This window comes from Malaclemys terrapin, chromosome 1 (assembly GCF_027887155.1).
Source record: "Malaclemys terrapin pileata isolate rMalTer1 chromosome 1, rMalTer1.hap1, whole genome shotgun sequence".
NCBI classification, from domain to species: Eukaryota; Metazoa; Chordata; order Testudines; family Emydidae; genus Malaclemys; species Malaclemys terrapin.
In genome coordinates, this window is record NC_071505.1 from 148,242,971 (window position 1) to 148,258,209 (window position 15,239).

Below are 15,239 nucleotides of genomic sequence, written 5' to 3' on the forward strand. Positions count from 1 at the left end.
ATATGCTACGTTGTAAAGTGAGTGGCTATTGTGTATTTAGGCTGTGTTCGAGGAAATTTTATATGCTTGGAGTACTAATATGAGAAAAATGGGTCCTTAGAAGCTTACTGCATTTCATATTTTAGCATTAGACTATTTTAATCATAATTAACTTTAGTATGTGTTCCCTGTTGCAATAAGAGTTATAATTTCACAGCTGTTTATGTATTTTTGATCTAATTTGTACAGGTGAACTGATATTCAGAGATTGGCTAAGTTTTACTTTAAAGAAATAAAAATCCTTCATTTTATCCTATTAGATTCTAGTATGTGAAGTGTTAGTTTTACTGTGTATTTGGTTGAATTAACTCTCCTGTCACCACTCAATAATGAGCTGTTCATGGAGCTGCGACAGATGGTCAGGGAGAGTGCCTAAGGAGATGGAGTGGGAGGCGTCAGAGCAGCAGAGATTGCACTTGTCCTGGAATGGGATACTGACACACACTGGAACTTGTAACAGTGTTAGAATAACATCTGCTGATTTTCAGAATGTATTATTATATGCTATCAGACATACAGATCCTAAGATCATGAAGCAACAGTATGAGCTAGAGTATGCACACTTATTCAGGAGTTTATAAAGATACTGCTGAAATAATACGTGTGTAGTGCTTTACACATTCAAAGCACTGTACAAACATTGATTTATCTTCCAATACCTGTTGGAGGTGTGAAATTATTACTATCCCCGTCTTCAAGCTGTTGAAACAAAGGCAGAGACATTACTTGTCCCAGATCCTGTAATGAAAAAATTGCTGGTGGAGTTGGGTTTCGATCTCAACTTCCAGACTTCCAATCTTGTGTTCAGTACTCCAATGGAAATGTGAACACCTCCAGAAAGTATTAAGATTGCTATCATAATAGAGAGCTGAGTGATTGATGGTATAAGGAGCCTTTCATATTTAGGATCAGTGGTTCAGATTTGACCTGTTTCTCTAATGACTAAAAGCTGATACTATATGATGAATGTCCAGTGGTTAGTGTGAAATGTTGAAGAACTCATTCTTCTTCCCAGTGAATAAATGTGCCTTACAGAAAACACCAGCATAGCTGGTAATATTTGTTCCTTTTTAGCAATCTTAATAGAGATCAGGGACAGAATGATTGAAGATTTGAACTCCCTTCTGTCGTGTCCATCCGTCTCCCCCCTTCCCTCCCCCCCCGCCCCCCCAGCTGGCTTCTCCAGGTTAGAAATGAAGCACATTAGAGAGGTAATTTGAGGAAGCTTATGTGCCTGTCGTGCACAAAACCTGCATTGTTTCCATGGATTTGCCACAACCAGTGGGGCTTTTGATCAATCATTTCTCTGAGCCTCAGTTTTCTTATCTATAAACAAAGATTGCCAATTTCATAATGGTGTTGCAAAATGTCACTGATTGTAAAGTGCTATATAATACAAAGCATTATTTAAATTCAGTCAGTGACAGTGATAGGATTAAAATTCAAGGCCTCCTAGCTAGCATCTCTACTTAAGCCTAGATGGTAAAGGATTTTGAAGCAGAAGGCAGAAAGCGTCTTGAACTAAGGATCAGAACCATGCACGCTTTAAGACCTCCATATGATCCATAGAGTTTCTGAAGTTTGCATAGTTATGACGGAGGGGAGGGGGCAGGAGGGGGCTCTGATGCATGGCTTATGAAGTCCATATTATGACAGTGATGCTTTATAAAGCAAACATTAGCTATGTGCACTTAAGTATATGGAAACATTCTCTCCCTCCCAAATCTTCCCGAATTTAGTCAGAGGTAACAGTGCTAACAAGACAAATTTAATATTTCTAAATCAAGCTGTTTTGGCCGGACATGTGACAAAGAAAAAAAAAAGTTAAGAAAATGACCCAGAAATGTAACTAGCCTGAATTTTTTAACCCTCCCCACCCTCTAGCTCTCAAATCTCTTTTCCCATTTGCCCCAAGTCTTGCAAAAAGATTTTTCCTCTGACTAAGATGCTGCATGCCAAATTTCAGATATCAGTTGAAATCTGGTAAAGTTAAGGTGTAGGGATACATTCAAAATTGGATGTGTTTAAAAAGCTAGCTTCAGATCTGATTTTATAGAGACTAGTCTCTATAAGCTTGAACATCTCTTGCTACTGATACACTGCACTGTCTCCTACAGTTTAGGTAGAGGTAAAAGAGAGATGTGGAAAAGAGAACATGAAAGAAGTGATTAGGGGATGGTGTTGGGCGGGGTTGGGGGACACTGTACCAATAACAATACATGAATTGGCATGGCTTTGTTAGTTACATCTCCTTTTGTGTTCTATCCCCATCCATACTTCAGTTCTTCATTTATTTTTGTTTTTAGAGTGTAAGCTCTCTGGAAAATGGATTGTTGCTTTGTTTGTACTGTAGGCTCATCACTGTGGGGCCCCAGTCTATTTCCCTACGCACCTATGTTTGTCACCATCTCACTTTATGTCTTAAGCTTTTTGAGGCAAGGACCATTGTCATCTGTCATGAGCTAATGCACATTTATCATGCTGTATAAATGTATTTTAAATTAATGGCTTTTTTGGATTGCTACAAAGTGGAGATGTTTAGTCACTAACAGTAATTGTCTTTATTCTGCCAAGCAAAACAGTGTGTCCTTCTGATAGTTCTGTATAAATCTTGTTAGACTTCAGTCAGTGGAAGTGAGATTGGAATGCATGGTTGTCTGTTTCCCAGCTCAGGGAACTGCCTTAGGCAACAGGAGTATTTAGTGTGGAAATGTGTTCACCTGTCTGTGCGCTGTGCAATAGCGGCTTAGAAACATTGGGAAGAAAAAGGGAGCTTTTCTATAATATTGTCCAAACAAAAATCAGATCCATGAGCTCTAGACATTTCTGACAAAAGGGTTCCAAGAAAAGGTGGAATCACCTTTTAAAATGTTTGAATTGTTATTTTTGATTACTTAGTTGTGTCTACCCAACCTGCACCAAACCAACATGAAAAAATAAAATGTCAGTTAACGTCTGTTCTGTTTTTACCACTTTTACAGCATCTTCAAAATAGATTTAAAACCCTGCTGCAGCCTTAACTGCGAAATCACTACCATTCCACTCTGTGAACAGTTCAAGCCTGCTGACTATTCAGACTAGAATATGTAGCTTTCAAAGCTTAGAAAATACAAACTGAAAACTAACTGAGTTTGAGTACAACATTTATTGCATCTGCTTGTCAGCAATAAGCTCTGGTGCTCAGCACCTTGGGTTGGCTGTTTAATTACAGTGCTCTTTAGTTTAAGAAAATCTGCACCCTTGAATACTATAGTTAAAACAATTGGAGGAAGAGGAATAAGGAGCAACATGAGACAGACTAAACCACATTTCGTACTTATGGCAAAGGAGCTACTTACATTCCTATTTAAACTTACAGACTTTTTCTTTTCAACACCTCATTCCTAATGCATCCCTGATTCAGTGGCTTTCATGTGCTCTTGGCCAATACACTTAAGGTGCACAGTACACCATTGTTTTTAAAAAAAAAAAAAAAAAAAAAAAAATCCTAACCTTATGGTGCTTTTACTCTTTCAGAACCGAGAGCTCCAGATCATGAGAAAGTTGGATCACTGTAACATTGTCCGATTGCGATACTTCTTCTACTCTAGCGGAGAGAAGGTAAGTTAGCATTGAGAGGCTCACAGACAATAAGCTTCATTAAGGCTACTTAGTGGTATTATAATAACACTGTACGCTTTGAATTTTTAGGGGTATTAAAAACTGTGTGAAAATAGTGGAGTCCAGAATAAGAAAACAATGGTAAATGTGCATACCAGGAGCTCAGATGTTCCTGAGTTGAGGGGCATCAAATTTGTAAGGCAGAGCATGTTAGAGCTGATCTTAACTTCTGACTATCGAGGTGTAGGCCATGGGTACTGTGGCTCCTAGTATGCAGTGATCAGTCTTGATTCCAGCAGCCTTCTGTTTGGGTCAAGATGAAGAATTGCATAGCTGGGAGCTGCGGTTTCTATAGGTGTCACTTCTTTATTAAACATGTGAACAGCCACTTTTTAGAACTTCATGTGTTGCATTCGGTCACCTCCTGTGTTGTACAGGGGTCAAGCAAGACTACTGAAATATCTTCAGTTCTGAAATCCATCAGTATCTCAAAACTGTCCCTCATATACCAAAAGCTGTAGTTAATGATGTAATAAATGGAAAATGTAGAAAAAGAACTTAAAAATAAACAAACCAAGAACTTTCTCTTCAGTATTGATGTCAGAAAGTGACACTGGAAGAGTTTGCAAGAAGCAGGCCTTGGGATTTTCCCCCTCCCCTTTTATTTTTTTTTGGGTCTCTCTACTCTTCCAAGATGGTAGGGGCAGGGACTTGAGGGGAGTCTAGTCTGGGTCTTTCCACCTCTTCCATGGTTTGGAGAAGCACTTCCCCCATGTGATGACCCCCAAAGGGCAAAATGGACCCATCAAGCCAGGTGATAGAGGTTGTGGTCAGGGGGAAGTTTGATCTGGCTCTCTTCTTCCTCCCCTCATCCCAGGCTGCTCTGGTAGTTCCCTGGCATTTTGAGTACAAATTTGTGCCACTGCTGTTTGAATGGCAGTTTAGGCTCTGTTTGTTACCGTGTTCAGTTACAATTTTGGCATGTTGTCAGAATTTTCCTTAGTAATGCAAGTAAGAGAAGGGGTGGTTTAACCGTTTATATCTTAGCCACATTGAATAGAATTTCATGGCATAAGCAAAAGGCACATGTCTAGTCTGAGGGCTTCCTCCCTGCAAAATTTCAAAGGCCTGCTGGAAACAATGTTGGGGTTAAAATGTCTCAGAAAAAAATCCAGGGACTTTTCTAGGAGGAACCATTAGGCAGCATAAATACAGGGGTTCTACCAGATTTTACCACATAGCAGTGCAGTGTACAAACAACTAGATCACTGGCAATGTTAGTTTTAGTGGAAAGTGTTTTTCACTTGACTACAATGTTTGTATATGGCAAGTGACTCAAAATGCTGAGATGAGAAGCGTTCTTTTAAAATGTGATACTTCCTCTGTAATTTTCAAGAAAAAGAAACATAAAATAGTATAGTAGTCCATGATCCCTCAGAGTTCAAGGATGGTTCTCTTCCATATAACGATAGTCAGTTATTGCTGGTAGCTCTGCAGGTGGCTAAAGAGACCAATCCAGGATCCACAGATCTTGTCACGATCACGTTTCCCAATGGAAGGGGTGGATCAAGATTGTTGAGTGGGACTGCGGTGTGTTCTTTCCTTCTATCCCATTTCTCCATTTTGTGTTTCTGTTGGATCTTGAAATACTGGGATCCTTGCCACAAAGTCCTTTTCCATTTTGGTCATTGAGGACTTGGGTTTCCCATGAGTCTGTCAATATTGCACTTCTTTGTTGGCTTTGAGGGTGTCTTTGAAGCACTTTTTGCCCCCCACCCTCCACCCCCTTGGCCATGGCACAATTGTGAGAACATGACCTGCTTCAGGATTCGATTTTCTGGCATTCGAACAACGTGACCAGCCCTATGGAGTTGGTGGTGGATGATCATAGCTTCAATGCTGGAGGTTTGGCTTGGGACAGAACACTGATGTTGGTGCCTCAGTCTTCCCGCTTGGTTCGGAAGATCTTGCAGAGGCACCATGGATGGTATCATTCAAGAACCTTAAGTTGTCTACTGTACCTGACCCAGGTTTCAGCCCCATATAAGAGAGCAGGGACAACAACGGCCTGGTAAATGAGAAGCTTGGTTTGATTCTTGATGTCACGATTTTTGAAGCTGCATTGGTGCATTTGAAGGCACTGTTGAATTTCCTCATTAATGTCAGCTTTGTGTGACAGGTAGCTGCCGAAGTAAAAAAAGTGCTTGATGTTCTCCAGGGTTTCTTGATTGATCTGAATTACGGGAGCAGGATCCTGGTGATTCGGAGCTTGTTGGTGGAGTACCTTAGTTTTCTTGGTGTTAAGTGTGAGACCAAATTGGTTATAGGCCTCAGAGAACGTGCTGGCTATTTTTTGAAGATCTTCTTCCGAGTGAGTGCACAGGGCGCAGCCATCTGCATATTGGAGTTCAATGACTGATTTAGTGATAGTTAAGGCTATGTTTTAGTCATGGCTATTTTTAGTAAAAATCATGGACAGGTCCTGGGCAGTAAACAAAAATTCATGGCCCGTGACCTGTCCATAACTAGTACTATATACCCTTGACTAAATCTTGCAGGGGAGGAGGGGGTCAGCCTGGGGGTGCAACGGGTGCTGGGAGGGCAGGGCTGGCAGGCTCCTGCCTGGCTTTATGCCTCCCTGGAAGTAGCGACGTCCCCTTTCCTCTGCTCCTAGGCGGAGGTGTGGTTAGGCAGCTCTGCACACTGCCTCCGCCCTGAGCACTGGCTCCACAGCTCCCATTGGCCGGGAACTGCGGCCAATGGGAGCTGTGGGGGCGGTATCTGCAGGTGGAGGCCTAGGAACCGAGGGATGTCGCCGCTTCCAGGGAGTCCCTCCTCTCTCCCACCTCCAAGGTAAGCGCTGTCCAGAGCCCTCAACCTGTCCTGCACCCCAGCCCTGAGCCCACACCCAAACTTCTGCTGCTACTGGGGGAGAAGGGTGCGGTGGCGCGAGACTGCCCCAGCAGTGGCTGTTGCAGCTGGCTCAGAGGCTGCTTGAGCTGCATCGGCCGCAGCAGAAGTCATGGAGGTCCCGGAAATTCACGGAAGCCGTGATTTCCGTGACCTCTGTGACAAACTCACAGCCTTAATGATAGTTTTAGTCTTGGATCGGAGGCGATTGAGGTTGAAGAGCTTGCTGTCCATTCTGTATTGGGGGTCAGGTCCAGAGAGGAGCTTGTCACTGATGAGAAGAAGGATGATGGCAAGGAGGATGGAGAAAAGGGTTGGCGCTGACACAACCTTGCTTACCTCCTGTCTTGACTTGAAAGGGGTCTATTTCAGATCCATTGCCGACAACAGTCACAAACATGTTGTCATGGAGTCAGAAAGAATGGCAGAATTTTTTGGCAGGCATCCAAATTTAAGGAGAATTCTTCAGAGCCTCATGATTGGTGGAGTGAAATGCTTTTGTGAGGTCATTGAAGGCCAGGTATGGAGGTCAATGTTGCACACAGCACTTTTCCTGAAGTTGATGGACAGTGAAAATCATGTCGGTGGTACATTAAGAATACTATTTTATATATTTGTATATGCAGCTAAGAATAGCTAATTTCATTGTTCTTTGTCTTTGCTTGAGACTTTAACTGTCCTGTTGAGAAATGGGACAAATTCCAGCTTGTCAACGTGGGAGGGTGAAGGGTTGCACAGGACAGCTTAAATAACGTAGTTTTTCCTGTTTGGTATAGGGCCGGTTGCAGCCATCTTCGCTGGTGCTATGCAAAATGGCACTTGGAAAGTTGGCATAAAGGATAATAAATATTTCCATATCTGGGTTACTGACCTTTATTTCAGACTTACACCAATTTTTGAAGTTGAAGGGCCACATTTCATAAGTGCTCAGCTCCTGGCACCTCATTGTTGTCAGTGGTTGCTGCTAGGTGCTGAGCTGTTATTAGAAAAACAACAACAAAAAATAGCACCAGATGTGAGTGCTGAATGCTTCTGAAAATATGGCCTTGAGGTGCCTAATCACTGGTGCTGATAGTTGTACAGGAATCTTCCTCCAGTGTAAGATATTAAAGTAGTTGGCTACCTTGCAGTTTGATGTATTGCCCTCTAGGAAACAAATCTCAGAGGCCTAAAAATCTTCGGGTTTGTATTTAGTAGGATGACACAAAACCCACCTCTCATGTGATGTCCACGGTAATCTACCTAATGTTAGTGGCTAGGCCTTTAGAAATTCTTTGACTTGAATCTAACTTTTTTTAACAAATTAAACCTTGAAACCTGAAAATTTAACTCCCACAACTCCCTGTATCTCTGACTTGTGATTATAGGTGGGCAGAAAATGGCCTGCTGGAAACTTCAGTACTTTTAAACTAGTTTCCCTTTCAAATCAGAACAGAGAGTCAAAATATCAGAAAATTCTCAAGGAATGAAAAATAAAGTTTTGAATCAGAAATCTCAAAACAAAACTTTTTGACCAAAATGAAAATGGTTTTGAATGGATATTCATTTGAATATACTGCATTTGTCAAAATGAAAACTAATTTTGTTTCAAAATGTTGTTGAAACAACAAAATTTTGTTTTGATATTTCTTGATAGTGATTCACAGACCACTAGATGGTCACATGGTTCTGGCTTCTAATTTCCAGCTGCTAAATTGTATTCAGGGAAGCTAAAAATACATGAGTACTTTTCTAATATTACTTCATCCAAGCGAGCAGTTGCTGTAGTTGCAACAGGGATGTTAAGGAATCATGAAGGTGTGGGGGAGGTCTGTGCAATCACCAGTGAGTAGGTAGATTATCTACAACGCACAGTTGTTCTAAGATGTGCCCCCACTATGAAAATGTGTGGGAACTTCTCTAGTACAGCAAAATTCAAATTTGTTTTTCATTAATTTATTCTTGTAAATTTAAAAAAGTTGTTCAGTGCTGTTAGCCCATAATCATTACATGCATCAATGCTACACCTAAGTAGAATTCCTTCACTTTAAAAAATAAAACAAAACAAAAAAACAAAACAAGGCTTCCCAGTATTAAACCACAGCATTGACCTACCAAAGCGCTCACAGGTTTGAAAATCTTATTATAATCTTATAAATAATGGTTGACAGTTCAGTTCTAGCATCAAACCCCTAGAGCAAGAGGCTTCCAAACTGAAAAGTAAAAGGTTGTTTGCCATCTCAATTACCTTCATTGTAATGGCTTCTGAGACTCTATTGAGCCTCCAAACTGCACAGATGACGATTTTCTAAGATGGGCCATTGGGAAGCTTTTAGAGAACTGGGCCAAACCCCCTCTCCCCATCACCATGAGTCACCGGTGAGTAGAAAGCTTGTCCTGACAATTGAGGTCCTAACCCATCAATATCTGCAGAATTTAAACTTAATTAAATTAAGTTTCTAACTTGTATGTTTACAGAAATGAGTTTCTTAATGTGATCTAATATAGTGTTCTCCTGAGTCTGCAGACAGGTATTTCTTGGGACACCACTGCCGCTCAGAACTTAGCGAATCAGAGTACAATTTTGGTCAGTTTTACTGCTTCCATTCAGAACTCTGTGGGCAGTAATGAGAATGAATGAAAATAATTACATGTTTGCTGTGTTGTAGCCATATTGGTCCTAGGATATGAGAGACACAAGATGGGTGAGGTAATCTTTTATTCTATTGGTGAAAGAGACAAGCTTTCAAGCTCCATAGAGCTCTTCTTCAGGTCTGGGAAGAGCTCTCTAGAACCTGATACAAAGAGAGATTCTCTAAGCAGGGTCCAGTGATCTAAGAATCCCAGGGAAAGGCAGGGGTGTAGCATCACCCCAATTAATTGAGGATAAAGTTGCTATGTTTGTGAGTAGTGTATTATCCATGTCCATTTTTCTGTCCCCAAATATGTGCTTAAATTTCTCTCTCACAGTGTGGCCACATTGCTCACGTGTTTCACACACTCCATGGTCTCCCCCTTCACTTTATGGGATGTCAGTGTCTTTTCACAGTTTCACAAAATCTGTCTATAGTTGGTTTGAAAATCTTTTCCTCTGAAGTTGTGCCATCTGCCACAACCTTTGTGTATCTCTTCACCTCAGTGGTACCAAATCATTACAAATCTCCACTGAAAACTTGTGATGGAGTGCTCCCTTCATCTGGCTTCAGATTCAGGCCCAAAGATTCCCCTGGATCCCAGCTCCCCATCAGTTCCAACAGCTCAATTGCCTTCTAGGTCTTTGAAAGACAGATTGAGCACAACAAGGAAAGCCTCATGCAAGAGGAATGCTAGATCTCCTCAGAGAGACCATATTCCTATGACGGGAGACCCTGCGCCCCTTAATAAATTTCACAACTAGGACACTTCCAGCCTTCCTTCTCCCCCCCACCCCCCAACCCCCTGAATTTTCTAGACTAAATTTTCCTTTCTTTAATTTCTATTAGTTATTCTACAAGTCTCTACAAGTAAGTGAACTAATGAGAAAGCGGGCAACAGATGCCAGTGGAAGGGAGTATCAGGTACAAAGGGAGAGGGAAGGAGGGTATAGCAGCCACCAAGAGGAAGATGGGTTTTGGCAAGTGGACCATGAATAGAATTCCATTACTTTGGTCCTAGAAAGTCATTGATTTCAATGGCTGAGAAAGCCGAGAAAAAGGAGATCTGTGCTTTATTTTTGCAATAGGTATATCTCATGCTTCAACAAGAAGATGAAGGCTTTCAGTGGATTCATCAGTAGATGTTCTCTCCTGTCACTAGGAATTTGAGCTATTGGATGCATCCCATATAAACTTTCATCACCATTACTAGTTTGAGTTATGAGGAAAGATTTTTCTTTTTCTTTTTTTGGTATGTGTGTTCAGTAGTGGGCCAGGTGACTACTAAGAGGGACAGAACAGTCTACCATTATTTATTTCAAAGATATAAATTCCAAGGAGGGGGGAGTTATTTTTTTAGGATGGTGCAAAGCCAGTACCAAGCAGCAGTGCAAAGAAAAAGAGAGGCTGAATAGTAGGGAATGCTTCCCTACAGGGAAGATTGATTAATTGGAAAGTGCAGTATTCTCTTAATGAAAGCAAGTGTTTTCCATACCAACCTTTGGCAATCTTGTCTGTCTGTCATCTGTAGGGTTCTAAACAGTCTTCAGAGGGACAGACAGGATTCTAGGCATTGTGGGCAGGTCCAGGCGATCTTGGTACACCATCCTGTTGGGCTTAGTGATCATATTGCTCTTTTGGCTTGTGTTGAGCAGGCCCTGCACAGGAAACCTGTGTGCCTGTCAGCCTGGTTCTGGACGATCAAAGCATAATAGGAAGGTGTGCTTTTCTAATTTACTGATTTTTCTGTTTTGCTATCATTCCACAAGGCTGAAGATTGCTGTCTTGCATTTAGCCTGTCACACAAATGTAAAATTGTGATTGACTGAAACATCTTTTTGACAGGACTTTGCTGAAAGAAGCTTTTTGAACTGTATTCCAAGTGAGAATAAAGCTGGGCAAGCTGAATGTTTTTGGTGATGTCTCTTTCAGAATGTTCTCATGTTTTAAAGCATTTTTCAGCGCAAGGCAATCCACTTGATCAGGGACGGCTCAGTTAGCGGAGTGAAACCAGGTATAATGGAGGTCGCAGTGCCAGATTTTATTATCTGCATTCTCATTGTAGTATTTCATAACTGTTTTTACGAGGGTGTGTTAGAGCATTTAATAATCTGATCAATCCATGTATTTAATTTCCATGTTCAAAACAGAGAGACAAAACAGTGGAGAGATGTGTGCACAACCAGAAGCATAATTACCAAAAAAAAAAACAATATTTGCTTTTAAGTTTATGTAACGTTTAATCTATTTCAAATAGGTGTTTGGTATCTACAGTAATCAAAAAGCATCAAAATGGAAGCGTGGATAGTGCATGAACAGCAGGCAAAATGCTGACTGTTTTTCTCCAAGGTGTAATTGATTTTAGTCCTGTTGGCCTTGCCTATAAGGGCAGACAACCAAAAGTCCATCCCGCTCAGGAATAGAAATTTACTCCCATACAACACCCTCAGTCTCTAAGTGTTTGTTAGTAAATGTTAGGATAGTACGGTGAACTGCAGTAGCAGATTGGATTAAATGTATAGTCTCTTGCTATCTCGCTCACACTCCAGGTCAGCAGAGACTTGCATGTTTCACGGGCCAAGTGTTGAGTCTGGTGGGAGAGGATGGGGAAAGGCAGTGATGGGAATAATTACTGCTGAGACATCTGATTAAGAAAGAACATTAACTGGCTCCAGGTGGGGACTTATCCAGGCAGCCTTGGTTGGAAGGATAGTGGTCATGACAGTGTTTGAAAGATGGGGGGGCGAGGGACGGGGGAAAAGAAGGAACTTGCTGGATTCCAGCAGGTCCTGGAGAAAAGAACTATTCAGAGGGACCTCAACATGCATGTCAGTTATTCATAAACTTTTTTAAAAATCAGCAGCACTGGTGCATGGTGGCAGATTGTCAATCCTGGAGATTTGAGGTGTCTGTATCCACTGAACAGGTATAGCTTGAGCAGTAGCTGTGAGTTTCCCAAGCAATGTGTCTTAGACACTTGTAGGAAAGAAAAACTCTCTAGCTTTTCGCTATCTTATAGCTAGTCCCCTGAGCTATCCATTCTGTTAGGTTGGTCATTTTAATCCTCTAGTTTTTTGTTTTTTCCTTCAGCCACTTTTCGGGGGTGAATGATTTTTGTGGAAGTGGAGGACAAATAACATTGGCTAGAGCCAGGCGCAGTTTAGATAGTTGGTGGAGCAAGCTGCCTTACATGGCTCATTGCACCTTAGTTGTCCTGTGTCTCCTGACCCTAGATTTCCCATCATTCTGAATTGTATGAATTTGTGTCATGTCTGCTAGGGTTTTGGTTAGGAAAATCAAAGTCCTTTTAGCTTCGCAGATAAGATTTATTGTCCCAAGGATTCTTTAATCACTCCCAAATAGTTGAGGGATTAAAGAATTTTACAAGTCTAAAGTAAACTCTTTGAGCAGGCAGGAATTCATGGACAGTCTTCATGAATGAGTTTTTTGTTCTTCTTTTCGTCACTATGTATTTTTGTAGAAAACATTGTATGAGGAAAATTACCGTATATGAAATCCTAGGCTGTGTCTATGAATGGAGAAAGGCAGCATTGCTATACCTGCCTGAATACACCACCCAGTAATCCAGACTCCTTCAAAGTTATGAGCTACAGAAACTTTTGACACAGTGACCAGTCCTTCATCAAACTTGGCTTAGATCATAAGCCAATTTAGAGGACTTGACTTAGCTCCCACTGGACATAAGCCTGTTACAAAGTCATCTCAGATTTATCAGTAGGCAGTTCTACACCAGGTGTTGTCCAAGACCAAAATAAAGGGGGTTACAGGTCAAGTTGAGGAGGATTGGCAGAGCAAGGTGGCAGTGGAAGACTGTGATAGCTGGGAGTTCTGCAGTTCAGCAGTGAGCACTAGGAGAGCGGTGAGGAGGAATTTGTATAGTATCTGCAGTGCTACTAGTATTGGTGAATATTTCCCTGAGCATTAAAAGTCACCTAGTTGATCCAAAAATAATTTCCGAGATGGAAGAGAATTTGTACTAAGTATACTGTAGAACTAGGGGTCGTGTGCGCTTTTGCACACACTCACCATATATTTTTGTTCTAGAACAGTGGTTTTCAAACTGTGGGTCGAGACCCGGCACTGGGTCGTGGTGGCTCTGGTCAGCACCGCCGACCAGACCAGTAAAAGTCCTGTCGGCAGTGCTGCCCGGCTAAGGCAGGCTAGGCCCTACCTGTTCTAACATTGCGCTGCGCCCCTGAAGCAGCCAGCTGCAGGTCCAGCTCCTAGGCGGGGGGTGGGTGGGTGGGGATGGAGCTCTGGGTGCCGCCCCAAGCACCGGCTCTGCACTCCCATTGGCCAGTGGGGGGAGGGGGGGCGGTGCTTGTGGGCGAGAGCCATGTCGAGCCACTTGCGCACCTCCGCCTAAGAGCCAGACCTGCTGCTGGTCGCTTCCGGGGTGCAGCGTGGTCCACGGTGCCAGGATAGGCAGGAAGCCTGCCTTAGCACTCCCACCTCTGCGCGGCTGACCGGGAACTGCCCAAGGTAAGCCTGCACCACAACCCTGCACCCCAGTCCCCTGCCTGAGCCCCCCCAAACCCAGAGCCCCTTCCAGTACCCCAAACCCCTCATCCCTGGCCCCACCCCAGAGCTTGCACCCCCAGCCCTGACCCCCTCCTGTACCCCAAACCCCTCATCCTCTGTCCCAGCCCTGCGCCCCTCCCACACCCCAAACCCCCCATCCCCAGCTCTGTTGGGTCATGGGCATCAACAATTTTCTTCATCTGTGTCGCCAGAAAAAAAGTTTGAAAACCACTGTTCTAGAACTCAGTTCCATCTCTGCTTCGAGATACCTGTAAGCTGTGAATTGCAAGTAAAAGCATGCTTATGTGGCCACTGGATGTCACCATTCCTTCATACAGATAAAACCAGTTACAGTTTTTCAACTCTCAAACTCCTCTAGAAGATTATGGCTACTAGATGCTTTGAGTGGGGAAGCAACACTTCTGAAATTTTTGCTTTTTCTTAAAAGCAATGCAAAAGTTTTTATGCCTGGCAGCAGTATATATGGCCATGTTTCTTGGGCAGTACCTCACCTTGGTACAATGGAGGAAGCCAGGGCTGCTTATAACATTATAGGACATGGTGTGGGAAATATAAAAGTTGAACAAAGCTGAAAAAAGGACATGCTGTTATCTTTTTTGCTTGTTTTTAGGGCAATGAACTTATGATTTTGAACTGTATGTTTTTAGGAAAGTCAGATTGGTCCAACTAGTAACACTTTTTTTATTGTTGTACCTTAGAGACTAACCAATTTATTTGGGCATAAGCTTTCGTGGGCTAAAACCCATTTCATCAGATGCATGCAGTGGAAAATACAGTAGGCAGATTGTATATATACAGAGAACATGAAAAAATGGGGGTTGCCATACCAACTCTAACGAGACTAATCAATTAAGGTGGGCTTTTATCAGCAGGAGAAAAAATACTTTTGTAGTGATAATCAGGATGGCCCATTTCAAACAGTTGACAAGAAGGTGTGAGTAACAGTAAGGGGAAAATTAGCATGGGGAAATAGTTTTTAGTTTGTGTAAGACCCATTCACTCCCAGTCTTTATTCAAGCCGAATTTAATGGTGTCCAGTTTGCAAATTAATTCCAGTTCTGCAGTTTCTCATTGGAGTCTGTTTTTGAAGGGTTTTTTTGTTGAATTGCAACTTTTAGGTCTGTAATTGAGTGTCCAGAGAGATTGTTCTCAGACTGGTTTTTGAATGTTATAATTCTTGACGTCTGATTTGTGTCCATTTATTCTTTTGCGCAGAGACTGGCTGGTTTGGCCAATGTACATGGCAGAGGGGCATTGCTGGCACATGATGACATATATCACATTGGTAGATGTGCAGGTGAACGAGCCCCTGATGGTGTGGCTGATGTGGTTAGGTCCTACGATGGTGTCCCTTGAATAGATATGTGGACAGAGTTGGCAATGGGCTTTGTTGCAAGGATAGGTTCCTGGGTTAGCGTTTTTATTGCATGGTGTGTGGTTGCTGGTGAGTATTTGTTTCAGGTTGGGGAGGAGGGGGCTGTCTGTAAGTGAGGACTGGCCTGTCTCCCAAGATCT

The 15,239-nt window shown here is 42.3% G+C and overlaps 1 protein-coding gene across 4 annotated transcripts in view; it reads left to right on the forward strand.

The window, feature by feature from the left end:
- The window catches only part of GSK3B (glycogen synthase kinase 3 beta), a 239,654-nt gene that overhangs the window by 117,928 nt on the left and 106,487 nt on the right, over positions 1-15,239 (forward strand). For all 4 annotated transcript variants that reach the window (XM_054043189.1, XM_054043181.1, XM_054043199.1 and 1 more), the window contains exon 3: positions 3,556-3,639. In XM_054043189.1, coding sequence (XP_053899164.1) covers positions 3,556-3,639 — 84 coding nt within the window. The remainder of the gene's footprint in view (positions 1-3,555; positions 3,640-15,239) is intronic.